Here is a 23,128-nt window from a genome sequence, read left to right as displayed (position 1 = left end):
GCCCCATGAGAAGCTAATCAATGCCAGCTGCACGATGACTGTGGGTAGGTAGGAGGCATTGCCAACCAATCCAAGGAGAATGCACATCATCTTTTCACTCAACTGAACTCTTAAAAACTCTGTATTTATTTATGAGGTGGGGGGAGAGAGAGCACGCTGGCCCCCATTCACTACTTCACTCCCCAAAGGCCACCAGGGGGGAGGCAGGGCCCCAATGACTTGACCTATCACCACTGCCTCCCGGGGTCTCCATTGGCGGGAAGCTGGAGTCAGGAGCCCGAGCTGAGAATCGAACCCACGCACTGCAACATGGGAGGTGGGCATCTTAACCGCCAAATGCCCACTCCTTCCGTGGACTCTGAAGCACCCTTCTCAGTGTCAGGTATGTGCCAGGATGTCAGGGTCAAGGGTCAGAGGACACAGCAGTGCTGGGGCTCCTGCCATCTGGGGGTGCTTCTGTCCCTCCTCAGGCTGCCTGTGGTGTGCAGTGAGCTCGTGTGGGCCAACGCCCAGGACGGGGACATGTTTGTGGGCCATGCCCGGAAGGCTGGAGGCTGTGTGACCTCGGGCAGGTCACCTAACCTGGTTCCCCACTGCTTTGCTCAGCGGCTCTGAGCAGGGTCTTTGTGAGAACAGGAAGCACGCTGCCTATCCCCTGTCTCCGGCGCTTTTATAGGTAGTTATGGGTTGCCGGCGCCGTGGCTCAACAGGCTAATCCTCCGCCTTGCGGCGCCGGCACACCGGGTTCTAGTCCCGGTTGGGGCGCCGGATTCTATCCCGGTTGCCCCTCTTCCAGGCCAGCTCTCTGCTATGGCCCGGGAAGGCAGTGGAGGATGGCCCAAGTCCTTGGGCCCTGCACCCCGTGGGAGACCAGGAGAAGCACCTGGCTCCTGGCTTTGGATCAGCGAGATGCGCCGGCCGCAGCGGCCATTGGAGGGTGAACCAACGGCAAAAGGAAGACCTTTCTCTCTGTCTCTCTCTCTCTCACTGTCCACTCTGCCTGTCAAAAAAAAAAAAAAAAGAAAAGAAAAGAAAAAAAGGTAGTTATGGGTTTCAAATGTGGGCTACGATGGTGATACGAGGGTACGTCAAGAAGCTCCGGGAATGTCATGAAGATGAGTTGTTTCGAAGTCGGTGCCTATGGGAGGTCCTCCAGGAGTTTGTGGAGACACATATTGTGCAGACGTGCACAGATTTCAAAATGTTCGCACCAAACCAACTTAGCTTGTAATGGAGGCCCCACTAACTCTGAAGGACTCGTCTATTCAGAGATGATCTAAGAGTGTGGTGCACGGAGTCACGGCACTGGAATTCAAGTCCAGCTGTGCCATGCGCCTGCGGTGTGACCTTGCCCAAGGCGCCCTCCCGGGCACGTAACCTCATAGGACTAAATGAATTAGTGCATGTCAAGTTTTTGGAAAGGGACTGGCACACAGAAAATACTTTTATTTGATTTCAAAATGTTATTTATAATTTTGAAATAATTTCCAACCTTCATAAAAAGAGCCAAGGTAAATTCAAAGCACTCCTTTCCTGCCTTCAGTCACTTTCTCTAAATGTTAAGGAGCAGTGACATCCACTTATCTTTTCTCTCTCTCTCTCTCCTACACGCACTTTTCCTAAGCTTCCCGGGGAGAAAACTGTAGGTTTGGTGCCCTTAGTCCCCAAATACTTGTGTGCACTTCCTAAAGTCGGGGCGGTCTCCTACAAAGCCACAGGGCAGTGATCTGGGTCAGCAGAGTACTGACTGGACCTGTCAGTTGGGTCACCGTCCTCAGCCAGCTCTCCCCAGGAGTCCCCTCCCGCTGGGACTCCACCCCGGCTCAGATGCATACTTGAGGCTGTTCTTAAAGCAACACACGCTGAAGAGGAACAATTAGAGCCGGGGAGCTTTGTGATTTCACTTGGCCCTCAGCTTCTGCTCCCCGCAGTGATCAGACTCCCCTGGGAGGCCTCTGGAGCCAGCTGCACCCGTGTTCAAATCCCAGCTCCTCCTCTTACCAGCTGTGTGCCTGGGGCAGCCAGCATCCCTCACGGAGCGTTTCCCCGTGGAGAGATGCTGGCTCTTGTCTCACAGGGATGTCAGCACTGGGCAACCGGCTCAGCTATGACCCAGGCTTGTGTGGGCCGGTATTACTGGTCACTAATTTAAAAATAATTTTTTTTTTTTTAATTTGAGAGGGAGGGAAGGAGGGAGAGAGACAGAGACCAAAAATACTCAGCCCAGGTCTTCCACGAGGGTGGCAGGGACCCAGGTACCTCAGCCATCACCTGCTGCCTCCCAGCAGGAAGCTGGATCAGAAGCAGAGCTGGGACTGGAACCCTGGCACTCAGTACAGGATGGGGGCGTCCCAAGTGGCCTCCTAACCATTGTCCCAGTCGCTGTCCTGGCCACTCTCTGTCCCCAAGGAGAAGGGCGGGCTAGCGGCGGTGGGTTTGCAGAGTCCGGCCGTGACCTGAGCCTCCCGTGCGTCCCCAGGACGACGAGGTGGTCCTGCAGTGCAGCGCCACCGTCCTCAAGGAGCAGCTGAAGCTGTGCCTGGCCGCCGAGGGCTTCGGCAACCGCCTCTGCTTCCTGGAGCCCACCAGCAACGCCCAGGTCTGCGCCTGCGCGGGGCGGGGGCGGGGCGTCCGAGAGGGGTGCGCTGGAGGGAGGGGCCGGGCGGGCATTGCGGGGGGCGGGGCCGGGGAGGGGCTGGTGCCTGAGGTGGGGGGGCACAGGCCACCTGAGGGGTGTGGCGGTTTGAGGGTCCTGGGTTGCAGCCGTCTAGGGGAGGACGCTCTGAGGGGCCGAGACTTGGGGTTGGGGTGGAGCTGGGAGCTGAGGGGACAGCGGGCCTGGGTCCACGGTGAAGGGGCTGGGGCGGGGGCGCTAGGAGGGGGCTGGCTGAGAGGCAGAGGGAGGACCCTGGGTGGACGGCAGGGCTGACAGGAAAGGGACCCGGAATGCACTGGGGACGAGCTGGCAGAGCCCCCGTCAGAGGTGGGGGGCATCAAGTGAGACCCTCCTGTGGCTGTGAAGCAGAGGTTCATGGGTGCTTGAGGGTAGAGGTAGGAACCAGAGCCGTCCTGTGCTGAGGGCAGGGGGTGGGCTTCCTCGGGGCTTGTGGGCAGTGGGGTTATCTCCAGCGGAGGGGTAGCATGTCTGACAGGGGAGGCTGAGGCTCCCCATGAAATGGGGCAGGACACAGGGGGCTCGGGCGGGAGGGTGGCGTGGAAGCTTCTGTGGAGGTGTCTGAGGGGGGAGGATGAAGAGGTGTTTGTGAGATGTGGGTGCAGAGTCACTGTGTCTGAGGGTGGTGACGGAGGGCAGGGGATTCTTGTGGGGCTGGGTTGGGGTGGGGGCACGGGTTTTCAGACTGAGGGAGGAAGCGGACCAGGGAAGGGCCATCTGGGGTCCTCAGGCTTCCCCTTCCTACCCCGTCTCCTCAGAATGTGCCCCCCGACCTGGCCATCTGCTGCTTCACCCTGGAGCAGTCCCTGTCGGTCCGCGCCCTGCAGGAGATGCTGGCCAACACTGTGGAGGCCGGCGTGGAGGTGAGGACCCCGGGGGGCGGGGCTCAGGGCCAGGCTGGGCTGGGGGGTTTGGGGGCTGGCTCACCATCTGCTCTTCTTCCTCTCTCGCCCCGCCCACACAGGCCCTCAATTTGGATAAGTGGGTAGGTCTGGCCTTGGGTGTCCTCTGTCCTTCCCACGCCTCCTGACCCCAGGCCCGCCTCTCGGGCCCACACCCTGCACACTGGGGCTGGGGGTTCTCCCCCACCCCACCGTCAGGGGCTGTGGAGCCCAGAACAGGCCAGGCAGGCAGGCAGGAAGGAAGGGGGTAGGGGCTTCTGAGCCCCTGTTCCCCCCTGCCTGCTGCTCACTCCTTCCCCCCCGACCCTGACCCCAGCTCCTCTCCGCATGGGTCCTCCCACCCCCCCCCCCCAGTGTAGGACCCCTCCTGTCCAGGAGCGGGTCCGCCATGTGATCCCGAGGTCCCATCACATGGCCCCTCCAAGCATGGGCATGTGACAGCTGTGGTGGGAGGCATGAGGGCGTCGTGCCGGACGTACCCCCCGCGCCCAGAAGGGCCGAGTGTCAGCCCAGGTCACCTCACTGTGGGTGATGTTCACCTATTTGACAACTGCCAGGACTCTCCCGGGGCACCTCAGCCGCAGCTCAGAGGGGGCCGAGGGCCGTGGAACACAAGGTAGTGCGGCTCCTCTGAGAGTCCCAGGCTCCTGGGAGATGGGGTCATGTTCCCTGCATGACTTTGGGGCCTGGTCAACAAGGTGAAGGAGGCAGGGAGGACAGAGTGGCCCCCTGGGAATTTTGAGCACCCCGTCTGTAGGCCCTGGCTTCCATGGAGGGGGAAACTGAGGCAGGGCAACTGTTGAGGATCTGAACTGAGCTTCCTTCCCTCCAGGCCTGAGCATGGTATCGTGTGGGGGCGCACACCGTCACCTGGGAACAGGCCGGGGGTCTCAGGAGTTTGGGAGTCTGGGGTCTGTGTTGACTGTGTGCCCTTCCCCCACCCCCACAGTCATCCCAGGGCGGGGGACACAGGACGCTCCTGTATGGCCATGCCATCCTGCTCCGGCATGCACACAGCCGCATGGTGAGTGCCTGGGCTAGGGGGCACGGTGGGCACGCGGGCAGGGAGTGGGCAGCCAGAGGAAGCTGACCTCCCTCTCCAACCTTAGTACCTGAGCTGCCTCACTACCTCCCGCTCCATGACTGACAAGCTAGCTTTTGACGTGGGACTGCAGGAGGATGCAACAGGTGCGGGGACTGCAAGGGTGTGGCGGAGAGCCCACGGGCAGGGGGTCAGGTCTGCAGGACTCCCCGGGGGGGCGGGCAGGAATGGGCACCCGTCAGGCAGAGAGTGGGAGATGGCAACATCATCTAGCCAAGCGCCCGGGGCGGGGGGCTCAGTGGCTGGGGCTGTGTGGGCCAGAGCCCCCTGATGTCCCCCCATCACACCCCAGGCGAGGCCTGTTGGTGGACCATGCACCCAGCCTCCAAGCAGAGATCGGAAGGAGAGAAGGTCCGCGTCGGGGACGACCTCATCCTTGTCAGCGTCTCCTCCGAGCGCTACCTGGTGAGCAGCCCCACCTGCTCCCAGGGCTGGGGGCTGCATTGCATCAGCCCCCATCTCCTCCTCGTGGTTCGCCTGGCTGGGGGTTCCATCCCCTAAAATCCCAGTGCCCACTTTCCTGGCCTCTGACATCTAATGTTCCAGTTTCTGAACCCCCATTTCCTGACTTGATCTCCATTTCCTGACCTGTGACCTCCCATTTCCTGTCTCCCGTCTGTGGTTTCCTGGTGTCCCCCCCATTTCTGGGACTGTTGTCACCCCACCATCATCTCTGACTGCCTCATGCTGCTGGCCCCCAGCACCTGTCGACGGCCAGTGGGGAGCTCCAGGTTGATGCCTCCTTCATGCAGACCCTGTGGAACATGAACCCCATCTGCTCCTGCTGTGAAGAGGGTAAGGGCCCCACGCCTCTGGCCCCTGCACTGAGACCCTCAAACAGACCCCCCAGTGTTGCTTCTGGATGGACCCTCAGACTAGGCCCCCAAATTATGCCCCACTGATCAGAACCCTGGAGCCCAGATCCCCAGACCTGAAAGGCAGTGTCAGGCTCCCGGCATGTTATTCCCCAATCCTCTCGCTCCAAGCTCAGGCCCCAGAGGTCAGCGCCCTAAACTTAGATCCCAGCCTTAGAACCTCACCTGTGGAGCTTATCCCTCAGACCTTGAGTGGAGACCGCGACATTAGCCCCACAAACCCAGGCCCCCAAACTCAAACCTCGGACCCCAGACTCGAGGCCACCAGCCTCAGACTTCCAAGCTTCCACTTGATATCTCAGAAGCCCAAACTCAGCACCTTCAAGCACAGCCTCTCAGCCCTCCATCCTCACCCCTGCACATCCAGACCCCCCAAATTTAGGTCCCTAACCCCGGATCCCCAGCTTGTGCCTCCACCTTCGACCAAACCTAACACGGCTATTTGAAACCCTGAATTCAGATCTCCAACTGCAGCTCCTCAGGTCAGCCCCCAGCCACCCACAAGGGAGAGCCAGGGCCCCTGGACCCCACCCTGGCTCCTGGGCCTCCGTGGGCCCAGCCTCCCTATGGCCTCCTTCCCTTGCGCCTCCCCAGGCTACGTGACGGGGGGCCACGTCCTCCGCCTCTTCCACGGACACATGGACGAGTGCTTGACTATTTCTGCTGCTGACAGCGACGACCAGCGCAGGTCTGGGCCGGTGGTTTAGAGGTGGGGGTGGCCCGAGTGGGGCAGGGACCAGGTTCTGGAGGGGCGGAGCCCGACTCCCCGCCCTCCCTCTCCCTCGTGTTCCCAGGCTCGTCTACTACGAGGGGGGAGCCGTGTGCACACACGCCCGCTCCCTCTGGAGGCTGGAACCCCTGAGAATCAGGTGCGCTGGGGAATGGGGTGGGGAGGGGGCTGCTGGGAGGGAGAAAGGGTCTTGAAGGAAGGTGTGAGAAGAAGATCGGAGGATTTGAGTGACAATTCAGGGAGCCCTAGAGAGTGGAAGGTCCCCAGGGGCCCTGGGATGGTGGAGGAAAGGAGGTCTCGGGAGGGTGGGCGTCCTTGAGGGAGACATCAAGGGGTCCAGAGTGGAGCTGTGCAGGCGTCTGGATGAACCGGGGATCCTAGAGATGTGTGGGTCTGAGAGAGGAACACTGGAGCTCCTAAGAAGGATTTGGGGGCCCGAGGAAGGTTTGGGGGGCCCTGGAAGAGAGTTGGAGGTGTGAGGAGTTCTGGAGCAAAGCTGTGATGTCCATAGGAGGACTAGGGGGTCCCCTGACTCCCCTGGTGCTTCACCTCCGCAGCTGGAGCGGAAGCCACCTGCGCTGGGGCCAGCCACTGCGGATCCGGCATGTCACCACCGGACGGTACCTGGCGCTCACCGAGGACCAGGGCCTGGTGGTGGTCGATGCCTGCAAGGCCCACACCAAGGCCACCTCCTTCTGTTTCCGTGTCTCCAAGGTCGGCGGGGTTCCGGGCACCCTCCCCCACCTGGAGCCCCCGACTCCTCCCCTCCGCACACCCCACACCCCACACCCCCATCTCACAGTGGGGATTTCCATAAAAGGCCCAGGCAGGGGAGGCTGACCTCTGCCCCCTGCCCCTGCAGGAGAAGCTGGACACGGCCCCCAAGCGAGACGTGGAGGGCATGGGCCCGCCTGAGATCAAGTACGGAGAGTCGCTGTGCTTTGTGCAGCACGTGGCCTCGGGCCTGTGGCTCACCTACGCCGCCCCTGACCCCAAGGCCCTGCGGCTGGGCGTGCTGAAGAAGAAGGTGGGCGGCTGGCGGGGGGGGGGGGGGCATGCTCCAGCCTTCGGAAGGGTGAGGATGGGACTGAGCAAAAGTCAGAGACAGTTCCCCTGAAGAAAGGGGGGCAGAAAACATAGAGACAGGAAAAGCAGAGACTGACAGACATGGAGATGGAAGAATAAAGGAGATAAGCATAGTGACAGACTGCGAATAATGTTCAACTATTACTGAGTACCCAGGTTGTCCTGGATGTGTGTGTGTGTATATGTGTAGCAGGTGAGCTGTTTCCTGCCCTCCCCATGTGCGCAGAGACAGTCAATAAACTGCCTATAATGCAGCTCACAGTTATACAATGCAGGGGCAGGGAAGCTACTTCTGACAGAGGGAAGAGTGTGCAAAGGCCCTGAAGTTGGAATGAGCTTGATCTGTTGCAACATCAGAAAGAAGACCCAGTGTGGCTGGAGCATAGTGAATGAGGGTCCCGTGGTGAGAGACGAGAGCAGAGAGCGGATGGGCATAGACCCTGGAGGGTCTTACCCTGAGTGAGATGGAGCCACAAAAGAGTTTGAGGCCGGCGCAGCGGCTCAATAGGCTAATCCTCCCCCTGCAGCGCTGGCACACCGGGTTCTAGTCCCGGTCGGGGTGCTGGATTCTGTCCTGGTTGCCCCTCTTTCAGGACAGCTCTCTGCTGTGGCCCGGGAAGGCAGTGGAGGATGGCCCAAGGGCTTGGGCCCTGCACCCGCATGGGAGACCAGGATAAGCACCTGGCTCCTGGCTTCGGATCAGCACGGTGCGCCAGCCGCAGCGGCCATTGGAGGGTGAACCAACGGCAAAAAGGAAGACCTTTCTCTCTGTCTCTCTCTCTCTCATTGTCCACTCTGCCTGTCAAAAAAAAAAAAAAAAAAAAAGAGAGAGAGAGAGAGAGTTTGAGCAGGACAGGAAGCTGTCCTGACTCAGGGTCACAGGGCTCCTAGGCTGCCCGTTGTTGGAGAGAGAGAAGGAGAGAGAATGAGAGAGAGACGGAGAGAGGAGAGAGACGGAGATGGAGATGGAGACCAAGATAACCAGGCAGAGGGATGGAGGCAGAGGTGGCAGAGAAAGAAGGAAAGATGGACGAGACTGGTGGAGATTCTGGGGAGTGGGTCAGCTGCGGGTGGCCGGTCCCCTCCTGACCTCCGACCTCCGTGTGCCCCTGCTCCCAGGCCATTCTGCACCAGGAAGGCCACATGGACGATGCGCTGTTCCTGACCCGCTGCCAGCAGGAGGAGTCCCAGGCTGCCCGCATGATCCACAGCACTGCTGGCCTGTACAACCAGTTCATCAAGTGAGTGCCCGCCTGCCCGCCCACGGCGTTCATGCACCTGACTGCTTTAGTCTCTAGAGACTTCTGACCCCTTGCTGAACACACACACCTGACCTCTAACAGCTGAACTCTGTACTCTTGACCCCACAACCGTGACCTCTGACCTCACGTGTCTGGTCATCTCCTGGTTTCCACACCCTTGACACCCAGACCCCTTGACTTTGGATTTCCCCAGCCACGATGTCTGCTTCCCTGACCCCTGTGCCCAGTCACTCTCCCCTTGACCGCTGTGTGACCTTGGGCCAAGGCCTTCCTCTCTGGGTCTCAGTGTCTCTCTCTGTAGAATGGGTGTGTCTGGAAGGCCTGCCCTGCCTGACCGCTGAGTTGCTCCGCTCTACCTGCAGGGGCCTGGACAGCTTCAGCGGGAAGCCCCGGGGCTCAGGGCCGCCGGCTGGCCCTGCGCTGCCCATCGAGGCCGTCATCCTGAGCCTGCAGGACCTCATTGGCTACTTCGAGCCGCCCTCGGAGGAGCTACAGCACGAGGAAAAGCAGAGCAAGCTGCGCAGCCTGCGCAACCGCCAGAGCCTCTTCCAGGAGGAGGTGTGGCCGGCGAGGGAGGGGCGTGGCCAGCAGGGCAGGGGAGGAGCCGGGCGCGGGCGGGGCAGAGGGAGGCGCTGGAGAAAGACCTGGGCCCGTGAGAGCGGGAGGGTGCGGGCCTTGAGGCGAGGAGGCGGGGCAGAGGGAGGGGCAATGCATGGTCGGGAGGGGGCGGGGCTACGAGAAAGTGGGAGGAGAGACCTGGAGGGAAGAGGGAGGATGAGCTGGGAGGAGCTGCCCGCTGCGGGGTTGGGGTAGTGGAGGGGCGGGGCTGAGGGGCGGGAGAACAAAACCCCAGAGGGGCCGAGTGGGGCGTGGCAGGTACAGGCCAGAGGCAGGTGTTTGGGTATGGGGAGGGACTGGGAGTTTGTGTTATGATAGCCCTGAGGGAAGCCATGTGGGATGCTCTACTCAGCCTAGGATGGGTGGGAGGGACCAACAGGAGTGAGAGGAGGGGGCTGGACAAAGGTCCCAGGGTCCAATGCCTTGAGCTTGTCAGTGCAAAGGCTGGCCCCTCCCCTCCAGGGGCACCTAGTCTGATGGGGGAGGAAGACCGGAGAAGATAATGGTAACAATAGCAAAATGGACCTGAGTGGGATTAGGACAGTCTATGCGAAACCCTAGACTAGCAGGAGGCAGGTGTGTTAGAGGCTGTTAGTGGTTGTTAGCACCTGGAACTAAGCCATTACTGGTAGGGGCTCTGGCTGCCTGGCATCGTCTCAGGAACCTCATGGCGGGTTGTAATTCTCATATTACACTTGGGGCCATGGAGCCCAGAGGCGTGAGATTGACAGGCATCTACTCCATGAATATACGCGCTGTGAAGGCAGCAGACGAAGCCTGACTGGGTGCAGTTGGGGTGGCAGGGGGAATTACAGGATCCATAGAATAAGTAAGTCGCATGGCAGGGTAGATGGTGATAGGTGCCAAGGAAGGGGTTTTGCAATTTAGAAGAGTGGCAGGCAGGGTGATGGGGGGCCGTGTGTGAACCTGATGTGGGGCACCTGGTAGACCGGGGAGAAGAGGGGCGCATGCTTGGTGAGCCTAGAATTAACAAGGCGGCTAGGGCGAGAGCAGGAGGAGAGGAGGGTAGAGAGGTGACAAAGACGAGGCCGTGATAGACTTTGGGGAACCGCAGGAGGGCTGGGTCTCCTAAGGTCCTGGTTACTTAGTGGCTGAGCCGGTCTGTCTGATTCCAACGTGGTTGTGCTCTCTGCCGTGACTCACTGCCGCTCCTCCGAGCGAGCTGGGCAGCAGGGTGCAGGCACAAGCAGTCTAAGACTGGAAACAGCCCAGCCTCCCACTAACATCAGAATCCGTCGCATGGCACGTCCATTAAACAGAACGCCACTCGGCGGTGAAATAGAAGATGAAAACAAGCAGCCACGTGCCACAGTGTGCTGGAGTCTCAGAACACAATACAGAGGGAAAAAAAATCCACCTACGAAAGAATGCTTACCGTGCTGCCCAAGGTCAAAAACAGGCAAAAGGCGACTGGACTGTTTACGCCTGCCCAGGTGGTAAAGGCAGAAAAGCAAGGGAGAGCTTCCCTTAGCTGTGGGGACAGCGCTTATCCCTGGCCGGGAGGTCTGTGTGGCCTGGGGGCTCTGGGTGTGGATCACGTCCCAGCCGATCTTTACTTCTGCTTGTTAAGTGACACGCACTTGATCCTTGCTGTTTGCGGACTCTGGAGCTGCAGACTTGCCTACTTCTACAATTCGCGTGTACCCTGAAATCGATACTCAGCGCACTTTTGTGGTCATTTGTAGGCATGCGCAAGGGGGCAGAAAACTTGAGCCTTCAGCTGAGCGAGAAGGAGGCAGAGCTGTGCCTCCTGGGCTGGGCTCTCATCCTGTAAACAAGTGTCCTTTTCCAAGTCTGTTTCATGCTACCTGAGGTTTTTTTTCTTTGCATTTTTGTGCTTTTGGTTGGCTTCACTGTTTCTTTTTATTAGAAGGGCAGAGAGACAGAGACAGAGACACATCTCCTGTGCACTGCCTCACTTCCTAAGTGCTGGGCCGGGCAGAGCAGGGAGCCCAGAACTCATTCCAGGTCTCCTACGTGGGTAGCAGGGATCCAGCCGCTTGAGCCATCCATCACCAGCTGCCTCTCAGGGTGCGCATTAACGAGAAGCTGCATTCGAGAGCAGAGCCGGGACTCTAACCCAGGCACTCTCATATGGGATGTGAGCGTCCCAGTGGCGTCTTAACCACGCTACCAAATGCCCGCCTCAATTTCACTGTTTAAAACGGTTCCGCAGTTTACTGCTAGAGTGCTGGAGTGCATTTCAAAGTGTGAGGCTGTAGTGTGCCTCGCTGAGAGGCTGTGCGCTAGGTAAGCTTTGTTCAGGCGGGAGGCCAGTGCTACTGGCTGTGAATTTGGCATTAGGTGTGTTTAAACAGAAACACAAAGCAAGGTTATGTCACGGTTGGTTGATGCAAACGTTGGGGCCAGAGGCTCGCAGGGAGCCCTGTGTTTCCTCTGCCGGCGATGGTTCAGGATTTGATCATTCTGCACCCACGGTGACATTGTCATGAATCAGAGCTGATTGTGTGTGCTTTTTATATGTTTCTCTCTGTGTGGTAATTCACCATAGGAGGAAAAAAAGATGGGAATGCAAAACGAGAAAGCAGAAAGGTCTCTTGGTGTTGGGTGTACGGCGTGATCTGAGTCATTTGGGACCAGGAGTGGGGTGCTCCGGAGTCCGCGGATGGAGGGGCAGTTGCGGGAAGGGGAGGGAAGGTTGGTCCTGAGAAGGTTGTGCTGTGTTGGGGATGCAGGCCGAGAGGTCAGGGAGCCCCGGAGGGATGGGACTGAAAGGGGGCGCGGAGCTAACGGGTCACGGGACAGTCACTCGTTGAAGGAATATGAAGTAGTGACTCTAAAAGAGACAAAGAAGGGGTGGTCCAGAACTCTTCCTGTGACCCCTCTCGTCCCCACCGCAGGGGATGCTCTCCCTGGTCCTGAATTGCATCGACCGCCTGAACGTCTACACCACCGCTGCCCACTTTGCCGAGTATGCAGGGGAAGAGGCAGCTGAGTCCTGGAAAGAGATTGTTAACCTACTCTACGAACTCCTGGGTAAGGAATCCGGGTCCCGGCTCCCTGGAGGCAGACCTGGCCCCCCAGCGCTGCTGAGTCTGACGCCTCTGCTTCCCTCAGCCTCTCTGATCCGGGGCAATCGTGCCAACTGTGCCCTCTTCTCCACAAACTTGGACTGGGTGGTCAGCAAACTGGACCGGCTGGAGGCCTCGTCTGGTAGGAGAACCCAGGGGCAGTGGGATGGGGCCTCGGAGGAGGGGAGGGCCCAGGTCACCTCACCTGTCACTCTGGCACTGGACAGGCATCCTGGAGGTGCTATACTGTGTCCTGATTGAGAGTCCCGAGGTGCTGAACATCATCCAGGAGAACCACATCAAGTCCATCATCTCCCTCCTGGACAAGCATGGGAGGAACCACAAGGTCAGCCCCTCACCTCTGACCTCTGAACCTTGAACCCTTCTCACCGCCCTAGAACTCCGCTCGCTCCCTCACTCCCTCCCCTGCCCTCATCCATCTCAACTCCTACCTGGACTCCACACACTTCTGTTTCAGCAGAAATGACTCAAACTCATGGCTCTTAAGTCGATTCTAGGTGACAAATTTACTGTTAGACCTCTTTAGAGATTTATTTATTTATTTGAAAGGCAGAGTTACGGAGAGAGAGAGAAAGAGAGGGAGAGATAGGAAGAGATCGCCCATCTGCTGTTTCACTCCCCAGATGGCTGCAATGGCCAAGGCCAGGCTGGGCTGAAGCCAGGAGCTTCTTCCAAGTCTCCCACATGGGTGGCAGGGACCTAAGCACTTGGGCCGACCTCTGCTGCTTTCCCAGGCATATTAGCTGGATTGGAAGTGGAGCAGCCGGGACTCAAACCAGTGCCTATATGGGATGCTGGTGCTGCAGGTAGCAGCTTAACCTGCTACAGCACAATGCTGGCCCCTAAAATGTTGTTAAATTTTTCAGATGTTATAAACTTTAGGTGGGCTGTGTGGATGGGTGTTCTGTAGTTTGCTACAGATACTGCCAGTTCCTGTCACCCCCTTGCATCACCCACCGGGCTCCTGAAGACACAAGTTTGCAGCCCCTGCTGATCTTAGCATCTCTTCTTGGCTCTGTCTCTTGCTGACCCTTTCACTCTGCCCTCTGACCTCTGACCTTACTACTCCAATCTCTCTTAAAGTGTTCATGCCTTATCCCAACCCGTATGACACCCCCCCCACCCCGCCAGTCTCTTGGCAGACCTTCATCCTTGACCCTTGACCTTTCTCTGTGGTCTCTGACTTTCCACGTTCACTACTTCCTCTCGGTCACCCTGCCCTGGGACCTTCACGCTCTTTGACCTCTGACCTCATCCTCTAGGTTCTGGATGTGCTCTGCTCCCTGTGTGTGTGCAATGGTGTGGCCGTGCGCTCCAACCAAGATCTCATCACCGAAAATCTGCTCCCCGGCCGTGAGCTGCTGCTGCAGACAAACCTTATCAACTACGTCACCAGGTCTGACCCTTGACCTCAGAACTCAGAGCCTCTCAGCTGTTTCCCTGCCCAGGGTCGCCAGGAACAGTGGCTCCCGCCCCGGGATTAGCGCCTCGTGCTCACAGCTGCCCACTCCCGCCCCAGCTCCACGTGGCATCCTGTTCCTCTTGCCTCTGCTGGGCTCTGCTTGGCCTCTGTTTCCCCCTCTTTCTCTGTGTTCTCCTTTTGGCTTTGCCTGTGTCTGTCTGCAGGTCTCGTCTTCTTTTCTCCCTATTGCGCTCCCCTCTGTCTCCTCTGTCTGTCCCTCCTCTCCACCCCCCCCGACCCCTCTCCTGTCCCGTCTCTCCTGCAGCATCCGCCCCAACATCTTCGTGGGCCGAGCCGAGGGCTCCACGCAGTACGGCAAATGGTACTTTGAGGTGATGGTGGACGAGGTGGTTCCATTTCTGACAGCTCAGGCCACCCATCTGCGGGTGGGCTGGGCCCTCACCGAGGGCTACAGCCCCTACCCTGGCGGCGGCGAGGGCTGGGGCGGCAACGGGGTCGGCGATGACCTCTACTCCTACGGCTTTGACGGGCTGCACCTCTGGACAGGTACGTGACCCCTCCTAGGGACCCTCACCCTTGGGGTTCTTGGGATCCTGAACCCAGGAGAGGCCAACTTTTGACTCCTAATCCCATTTCCCAAGACCCTAACCCTGGAGTTTCTGATTTGTTTCCTCATAACCTCTGACCCCAACACAAGTATTGCCTCTGACCCCAGAGATCTCAGAAGACTTCCCAGATCATGTGACCTCTGATTCCACTTGACTGCTGATCCAAGCGTTCCCCAGTTCTAACTCTGGGAGGACTTTCATGTCGACCCCACAGCTCTCAGGATCCTAACCCCAAGGGACTCCTGCCATCTGCTCCTGGTTACAGAGTGTCAGGACCCTCCCCGGAACCCGTGCCCTTAGGGTTTACAGAGCCGGTCCCTGTGGGCTCCTACGATAGCTGCCCCATGGCTCTTGGGATCATTGGTTTGTGAGATCTCTGACCTTTGACTCCTTCCTGGCTACCCTGGTGCAGGACACGTGGCACGCCCGGTGACCTCCCCCGGGCAGCACCTGCTGGCCCCTGAGGACGTGGTCAGCTGCTGCCTGGACCTCAGCGTGCCATCCATCTCCTTCCGCATCAATGGCTGCCCCGTGCAGGGTGTCTTTGAGGCCTTCAACCTGGACGGGCTCTTCTTCCCTGTGGTCAGCTTCTCGGCTGGTGTCAAGTGAGGACTTGCTCTTGCCCCATTGTCAGTGCCCAGACCCATGACTGACCCAAGACAGCTTCCTCAATCACCCCACAGCCTCCTAGGAGGACGCCTGGGTCGAGTTCCTAGTGACCTCGGTGTGACCCCAAACTCTCCCAAAGGCCTCAGGTTCTTCTCAGCCCCATGTCCTTCCAGTGACCTCCAGATGACCCCAGAATTTCACAATGACTTTATAACAATCCCGACTCTCCCAGTGATGCCCCAATAGCCAAAGACCCTTCCATGTCCTCCTAATGACCTTAGAGTCTCTCTCACTGGCTCCAGGACAAAGGCCCAATGACCGTGCATCCTTCTGGGACCAGCCCCTCCACTGACTGTGATCTCAGACTCTCCCAGGGACCCCACACCCTTCCCATCACCTCTCCATGATGTCGGCATCTCCCAGTGCCGTTCCAGCAGGCCCACTGCTTTCGCAGGGACCCTGGGTTCTCTGTGCAGTCAGTGGCGTTTAGGGCTAGTACAGGATCATGACAGTCTCTTAGTGGCTTCTCCCCTAAACCTCCCAGGACCCCTGAGTGCTCTGTTGATTTGAGGTCAGGGACCTGCCCGAGACCTTGCAGTGGCCGAACTCTCCTCTGCTAATGGGCTCCCTCCCTCCCCTGTCTCCCTGACAACCCGCACTTTCCCTTTCGCTCCTCCAGTGATATTTCCTTTTGCTGATCCTTTGACTCACTACACGCTGACTCCCAAATGACCTCCAGGACCCTGCGGCTTCCCAGTGACCTCAGGCCTCCCCAGAACCTTGTGTCAATCCCAGGCTTGCTCCCGCGCCCCACTGTCCTCAGACCCCCTCCTGCAGAGCCACCTCCCTGACAACGGTCTTCTTCCTCTCCCAGGGTGCGGTTTCTCCTTGGCGGCCGCCATGGTGAATTCAAGTTCCTGCCCCCACCCGGCTACGCCCCGTGCCATGAGGCAGTGCTCCCGCGAGAGCGACTCCGTCTTGAACCCATCAAGGAGTACAGACGGGAAGGGCCGCGGGGGCCCCACCTGGTGGGCCCCAGCCGCTGCCTCTCGCACACTGACTTTGTGCCCTGCCCGGTGGACACCGTCCAGGTACTCGGTGCCCTGCAGGGTCATCTGGTGAGGCAGGCTGGCTTAACAGTCAGCGAGGTGGGGAGCTGAGCTGGAAGCTGGAAGCCTCCATGTTTATCAATGGAGAAACCGAAGCCCAGAGGGGGCAGAGACTCCCGCCAGCAGAGTCCCAGGCTCAGGAGTCTCCCTGTAGCTTTGACTGAAGCCTGAGGTCTCACCCACTACAGCTGCTTGGGCGTCTCTTCTGTGCCAGGCCTCTCCCACCTGCACACCCCAACCCGAACTCCTCACCCGCCCTCCAGGCTCTCGCTGATTAGGAGCCTGGTAGCAAGGGTAGGGTTTTCTGTCCTGTCATGGGCACGAGATTCACCTCCTGTGCCTCAGTTTCCTCGCATGGGCCCCAAAGCGGGAAGCAGCAGGTCCAAGCTCAGAGCATGATTGTGGATCGGGTGAATTAATGTACACTAAGTGCTTGGCATAGCCCTGAGCAAATAGGAAGCACTCAGTGCTGGTTATCAGTAGCACACGGCTGTCCCAGGGGGCCTCATCCCCCCCCCCCCCCCCAGCCCCCAGGCCAGAGCCCTGGGCCTCTGCTAGATGCCTCACCTCCTGGTCACTCCCTCCACCCCCCCACGGCTCTCCTGGCCCAAACAGTCATTGGCTCTTCCTGCAGAACACCACCACCACCAGCATTTATTAGGTGCCTGCTGTGTGCCAGGCATTTAGATAAGTTATACAGGTTGAGTAACCCTTATCCAAAATGTTTCTCGGGTTTGGACTTTGGAATATTTTCATGTATGTAGTGAGACACCCTGAGGATGGGACCCAAGTCTAAACACAGAATTCATTCATATACACCTCCTACACACAGCCTGAGGGTCTATTTCATATAATATTTTAGGTGCACCTGTGCTTTTTATTTTTCAAAAAAATTTTTTTACTCGAAAGGCAGTTAGAGAGAAAAAGAGGGAGAGATAGAGATATTGTCCACCTGCTGGTTCACTCCCCAGATGTCCACAATGACTGGGGCTGGGCCAGGCTGAAACCAAGAACTAGGAGCTTCATCTAGAGTTCCCATGTGGCTGCAAGGGCCCAAGGACTTGGGCGATCTTCCTATGCTTTCCCTGGCACATTAGCAGGCAACTGGATCAGACATGGAACAGTCAGGACTTGAACCAGTGCCCGTATGGGATGCCAGCATTGCAGGCAGTGGCTTAACCTGACACCAGTCCTGCACCTGCATTTTAAAAAATATTTTGGTCTTTTAAAATAATTTTAAAGGATTAATTAATTTATTAAAGGCAGAGTTATAGAGAGAAAGAGAGGGAGAGGCAGAGATACAGAGAGAGACAGAGAGATGTTCCATCTACTGGTTCACTTCCCAGATGGCTGCATCAGCTGAGGCTGCATCAGGCTGAAGCCAGGAGCCAGGAGATTCATCCGGGTCTCCCACATGGGTGCAGGGGCCCAAGGACTTGGGCCATCTTTTGCTGCTTTCCCAGGTGCATTAGCAGGGAGCTGGATCAGAAGTGGAGCAGCTGGGACTCGAACTGATGCCCATATGGGATGCTGGTGTTGCAGGCAGCGGCTTACCCTGTTACACCACAGCACTGGGCCTGTTAAATCTCTGTTTCAAATGTGACCCATACATGAGGTCAGGTGACTGGAATTCTCTGCTGCTGCCATTACATTAGCATTCAAAAAACTTCGGGTTTTGGAGCATTTCGGATGTTGAATTTTTGGATTAGGGATGTGAAACCTGTATAGTATTTAGTAGTTTACAAAAATGGTTGCACTGAGTCCTTCTGACGTGAGCATGACAAGCATCGGTAGGATTCTCATTATGCAGAGAAAGAAAGAGACTCGTTCATTCATTCCTCAAATGTTTCCTGAGCTGCTGCTCTGTGTCTGGCTCTGGACTGAGGACCTTATGGAAACTGAGGCAGCCCCAGGCCCTGCCCTCGCCAAGCTCCCAGTCCACAGGGGAGACAGACCCCTCCCCAGATGATTCCTTAATTCTGATGATCCAACTCCCCATTCATCTGGGCGGCAACCCCGGAGCCAAGGGGAGGGGTGGCTGTCCAGGTTCCTCCGTGTTCCTGGGCACAGCGGTCGTGGCAGAGGGGTCTCAGGGACTCAGGAGTGTCCCCTGCCCCCAGATCGTCCTGCCTCCCCACCTGGAGCGCATCCGCGAGAAGCTGGCAGAGAACATCCATGAACTCTGGGCGCTGACACGCATTGAGCAAGGCTGGACCTACGGCCCGGTGAGTGACCGCCGGCACGTGCAGCGGGGCGAGGGAGGGTTCCAGGGGCTTGAGGGGACTTCAGGGCAGAACTAAGGGCTGGAGGTCGGGGGTCACGGGCTGGGAATGCTGGGGAGGGATGGGGGAACCCAGACGTTGACCCCAGGGGTTCTCCAGGTTCGGGATGACAACAAGAGGCTGCACCCGTGTCTCGTGAACTTCCACAGCCTTCCGGAGCCCGAGAGGAATTACAACCTGCAGATGTCGGGCGAGACTCTCAAGTGAGGGGGCTGGAGACGGGGGCTGGGCCGGCTGCGAGGGGAGAGCTGGGGAGACAGCCACACAGACAGGCATTGGGAGAAGCTGACCAGAGAAGGGTGTGGAGATGGAAAGAAATGCAGAGAGAGACGGAAAAAGCAGCAGGCAGGAAGAGATGGACATGGTCCAAGAGATACGTGGGCAAAGAAATGCAAAGACAGAAGTAAGAGAGACAGACGGAGGCCGGGAGAGATGGCGACAGACGTCCGGGGAAGGAGAGAGACCGAGAGACCCAGAGGCTGAGGCGGTGCTCTGTGCAAATGCCTGTGTCCCTGGGTCCCCAGGACTCTGCTGGCGCTGGGCTGCCACGTGGGCATGGCCGACGAGAAGGCGGAGGACAACCTGAAGAAGACAAAGCTCCCCAAGACGTGAGTGTGGTGTCTGGCGTGGGCTGGGGATGCCCTGGGGGAAGGTAGGGGAGAGCGAGGGGCTTTGTGGGGAGGCTGTGGCCAGAGCACCAGGTGAAGGTCACAGGGTGAGGGTTCAGAGCTCTTGAGTGAGAGGTGGGTGTCTAGGAGTTGGTAGTTCCAGAGAGAGAGAGCAAGAGAGCGAGAATGAAAGAGCGAGAGAGCCCAAGTGTGGGATGCAGGGTGAGGATCTGCCCTGAGAAAGCAGAAATGACAGCTCTGTTTTAGAGACAAGGGGTCCATAGGGAAAGGTGGGAGTCCATAGGTTAGAGTTCTCATAAAAGATCCTAGAGTTATATGGCCGGCGCTGTGGCTCAACAGGCTAATCCTCCGCCTTGCGGCGCTGGCACACCGGGTTCTAGTCCCGGTCGGGGCACTGGATTCTGTCCCGGTTGCCCCTCTTCCAGGCCAGCTCTCTGCTATGGCCCGGGAAGGCAGTGGAGGATGGCCCAAGTCCTTGGGCCCTGCACCCGCATGGGAGACCAGGAGAAGCACCTGGCTCCTGGCTTCGGATCAGTGAGATGCGCCGGCCGCAGCGACCATTGGAGGGTGAACCAACAGCAAAAAGGAAGACCTTTCTCTCTGTCTCTCTCTCTCACTATCCACTCTGCCTGTCAAAAATAAAAAAAAAAATCCTAGAATTATACGTGAGAGGTTACAGGTCCTGAGGTCAGAGGTCAAGCACTCAAAGCCAGGGGTGTAGGAGTTCAGGATCTGGAGTCAAGAGGAAGACATTTCAAAGCTAGAGGTGAGAGGTCAGAGTGCCAAGGTCAAAGATAAGGTTCCCAAAATGAGAATGAAGAGGTCACAGAGGCCAGCGGTCAGTGATGTCAAAACCCTTGCTAGGGTCACAGGATCCTGGGGTCAGAGGTCAGAGATCTCAAACTGTGATATCAGAGAATGAAGGTTAGAAATTCCAAACCTCAGAGCAAAGGTCAGAGGTCAGGAATCCCGTAGCCCAGAGTCCAGAGGTGGAGGTAGAGACTCATCCAACCGAGGCCCTGCCTGCCCTGCAGGTATATGATGAGCAATGGGTACAAGCCAGCCCCGCTGGACTTGAGCCACGTGCGACTGACACCCGCACAGACGACATTGGTGGACCGGCTGGCAGAGAACGGGCACAACGTGTGGGCACGAGACCGAGTGGCCCAGGGCTGGAGCTATAGCGCTGTGCAGGACATCCCGGCTCGCCGGAACCCTCGCCTCGTGCCCTACCGCCTGCTGGATGAGGCCACCAAGCGCAGCAACCGGGACAGTCTCTGCCAGGCCGTGCGCACCCTGCTGGGCTATGGCTACAACATCGAGCCGCCTGACCAGGAGCCCAGTGAGTGCTGACCCTCCCTGGAGGCCAGCTTTGACCCCTCACCCCGACCTCTGCACCATAGCTACAAAATGAAGTCACCCAGCCAGGGGCTCTGAGACCGGCTAGTCCCTATCCTGAGCCTGACGTCTAACCCTTCTCTGACTCCTGATCCCAGCCTTAACACCTAACTTTGACCATGACCCCCAACTCTCAATTTCTCAACCCCTGACCTCAATCCCAATTTTTAGCTCCTCCCTGACCCTGACTCTGACCCCTGATCTTGCTCTCAACCCTTGATTCTAAACATTGACTTTAATCTTGACCCTTAATCCCAGACCATAACCCTAACCGTGCCACTGACCCAACTTTCCCCCTGTGTGTCTCTCAGGATTTATCCTCTGGGAGCTCCGACTGCTGACAACATGGGAGTCTCTCTTAGTAGGCCCCTTCTACCCTCTCTGACTAGTCTGAGGCTCCCCTATTCTCCTCTGACACCAAGAAACTGTCCCCCGGATCTCCCAGGCCCTTACCTTTTCCAGTCTCTCCCACCAACCTCTCAATGTCTGGGGATCTACTTCCTGGCCAGCCTGACTCTGCCCGGTCTCATCTGTAGGTCAGGTGGAGAACCAGTCTCGCTGGGACCGGGTGCGCATCTTCCGGGCAGAGAAATCCTACACAGTGCAGAGCGGCCGCTGGTACTTCGAATTTGAGGCTGTCACCACGGGCGAGATGCGAGTGGGCTGGGCAAGGCCCGAGCTGCGGCCTGACGTCGAGCTGGGAGCGGATGAGCTGGCCTACGTCTTCAATGGGCATCGCGTGGGTACCTGCTTGGATTCCACTCTGCCAGGCGCTGTGGTCCCTGCCACAGCTCATGCACTCTCCCCTGCCTCTGTCTGGGCCTTACTCTGTCATCCCTGCCTCTACATGACCAGTCTTCCAACCATTGCTCCCTCCATCTGTCCACCCATTCATCCACCCACTCACCAATCTATCCATCCATCCATCCATCCATCCATCCATCCACCCACCCACCCACCCACTCACCTATCCAACCATCCATGCATTCCATCCACTCATCCATCCATCCATTCATGCATACACTTATACTTTTTTCCTTTCTTCCACCAACCCCTGTAGACTTTCAACCTGCCATCCGTTCTTCAGTCCAACCGTACACCCAACTATTCAGCCACCCACCTCAGTATCCTCCCATCTGTTCTGAGTCTGTACAGGGGGCAGTGATGGGTCCATTTCCCTAGGGAAAGCTCCTTGGGCATCAGCTCATCCCCACTCCCACTCTGGGGGTCTGCTCACCTCTGGCTGTGGCAACAGCAGAGGACGCAGGCAGAATGGAAGCGACACGGAGATCAGTGGGGAGGGAAGTCCCAAGGACTGGGCACATAGATGGACAGAGAGCACTCGGTGGAGTGACTCCTCCTCTGTCCTGCTGGCCCTGAACCCCACAATTTGCGTGGTGTCTTCACGCACCTCTCTGCTTGCTTCTGTGTCTCTCCACTTCTCTGCACGTCTCCCCCCCACAAACCTTCCCGGTCCTCCGTACAGGGTCAGCGCTGGCACTTGGGCAGTGAGCCGTTCGGGCGGCCCTGGCAGTCAGGCGATGTCGTCGGCTGCATGATCGACCTCACCGAGAACACCATCATCTTCACCCTCAACGGCGAGGTCCTCATGTCTGACTCGGGCTCCGAAACAGCCTTCCGGGAGATCGAGATCGGGGACGGTAGGGCCGAGACCCCTCACGTGCCCTTTGTGCTTTCCCTCCACCTCCCCTGACCCTACACAGCCCTGTGCCCCTACCTCTCCCATCCCTTCCACAGTGCCTCCTCCCCTCGGCTGCCCTGCCTTGCCCACCTACCCCTGCCTCTCACCCCTGCCCATCCATGCCTTCCCACCAGGCTTCCTGCCAGTCTGCAGCTTGGGACCTGGCCAGGTGGGTCACCTGAACCTGGGCCAGGATGTGAGCTCCCTGCGGTTCTTTGCCATCTGTGGCCTCCAGGAAGGCTTTGAGCCATTTGCCATCAACATGCAGCGCCCTGTCACCACGTGGTTCAGCAAAAGCCTTCCCCAGTTTGAGCCTGTGCCCCCTGAACACCCGCACTATGAGGTGAGGATCAGCTCCACGCAGTGCCTTCTGCTCTGTCTCTAAACTCCATCCTTCCCACACTTCCCTTCCCTGAGTCCTCTCCTTCCGTGTGGGCATACAGAGCAGGCCAATGGGGATGTCAGGATGGCGGGCTCCCAGGAGTGACTTTAGGATCGAACGTTGGCAAACCACAACCCTTCCGAGCTCCACGTGCCTCACCTGAACATCGGGGGAAGGTAGATGGCAGAAAAACTGGGTTAAATGGCCCAGACCAAATTTCTAGCGGTCTGATCCTAGAACCAGGTTTTAGGAAATATAAACCCTGGGTACATTTTGACACCTTCTCTACTAGTTGCTCTCTCTGTGTTGGGTGTTTTTGGTTTCTATTTTGTAGTGTTTGTTTATTTTCAGCAGCTCTTCATCAGCATCTTAACTTTTAGACTTCAAAGTCTTTGCTTTTCCAAGGTTAAACTCAGGGTTCATCTCCCCACTCAGACCAGAGGGTAGTGTTTTCCTCGGCCCCACGTGGCTGAGCTGCAGCCAGCACGTTAGAATCAGACAGAGCTGGAGTGGCCTCTCGCCGCTGTGGGACCTTGGACACGTGAGTGTCCCTGAGCCTCAGGGTTCCCACCGACAGCGCTGTTGGCAAGAACGCGCACACTTCCTCTGTCCTAAATCATTTGAAAGAAGTTGGAGGCGTGTGACTCTTTATCCCTGACTACT

At 58.1% G+C, this 23,128-nt stretch overlaps 1 protein-coding gene across 2 annotated transcripts in view; it reads left to right on the top strand.

Annotated features, from left to right (window-relative positions):
- RYR1 (ryanodine receptor 1) overlaps nt 1-23,128 on the top strand; it is a 111,300-nt gene that overhangs the window by 3,698 nt on the left and 84,474 nt on the right. For both annotated transcript variants that reach the window (XM_062175880.1, XM_062175881.1), the window contains exons 2-27: nt 2,480-2,599; nt 3,433-3,537; nt 4,526-4,600; nt 4,686-4,764; nt 4,971-5,083; nt 5,380-5,473; nt 6,148-6,241; nt 6,348-6,422; nt 6,841-6,997; nt 7,146-7,310; nt 8,489-8,610; nt 8,994-9,189; nt 12,132-12,267; nt 12,349-12,444; nt 12,530-12,648; nt 13,586-13,719; nt 14,051-14,292; nt 14,767-14,959; nt 15,838-16,054; nt 18,193-18,297; nt 18,454-18,557; nt 18,879-18,962; nt 20,018-20,325; nt 20,918-21,120; nt 21,868-22,042; nt 22,218-22,426. In XM_062175880.1, coding sequence (XP_062031864.1) covers nt 2,480-2,599; nt 3,433-3,537; nt 4,526-4,600; nt 4,686-4,764; nt 4,971-5,083; nt 5,380-5,473; nt 6,148-6,241; nt 6,348-6,422; nt 6,841-6,997; nt 7,146-7,310; nt 8,489-8,610; nt 8,994-9,189; nt 12,132-12,267; nt 12,349-12,444; nt 12,530-12,648; nt 13,586-13,719; nt 14,051-14,292; nt 14,767-14,959; nt 15,838-16,054; nt 18,193-18,297; nt 18,454-18,557; nt 18,879-18,962; nt 20,018-20,325; nt 20,918-21,120; nt 21,868-22,042; nt 22,218-22,426 — 3,720 coding nt within the window. The remainder of the gene's footprint in view (nt 1-2,479; nt 2,600-3,432; nt 3,538-4,525; nt 4,601-4,685; nt 4,765-4,970; nt 5,084-5,379; nt 5,474-6,147; nt 6,242-6,347; nt 6,423-6,840; nt 6,998-7,145; nt 7,311-8,488; nt 8,611-8,993; nt 9,190-12,131; nt 12,268-12,348; nt 12,445-12,529; nt 12,649-13,585; nt 13,720-14,050; nt 14,293-14,766; nt 14,960-15,837; nt 16,055-18,192; nt 18,298-18,453; nt 18,558-18,878; nt 18,963-20,017; nt 20,326-20,917; nt 21,121-21,867; nt 22,043-22,217; nt 22,427-23,128) is intronic.

Source organism: Lepus europaeus, chromosome 19, assembly GCF_033115175.1.
Source record: "Lepus europaeus isolate LE1 chromosome 19, mLepTim1.pri, whole genome shotgun sequence".
NCBI lineage: Eukaryota > Metazoa > Chordata > Mammalia > Lagomorpha > Leporidae > Lepus > Lepus europaeus.
The sequence above is the reverse complement of the archived record's forward strand: the minus strand, read 5'-3'. Positions and strand labels throughout refer to the sequence as shown.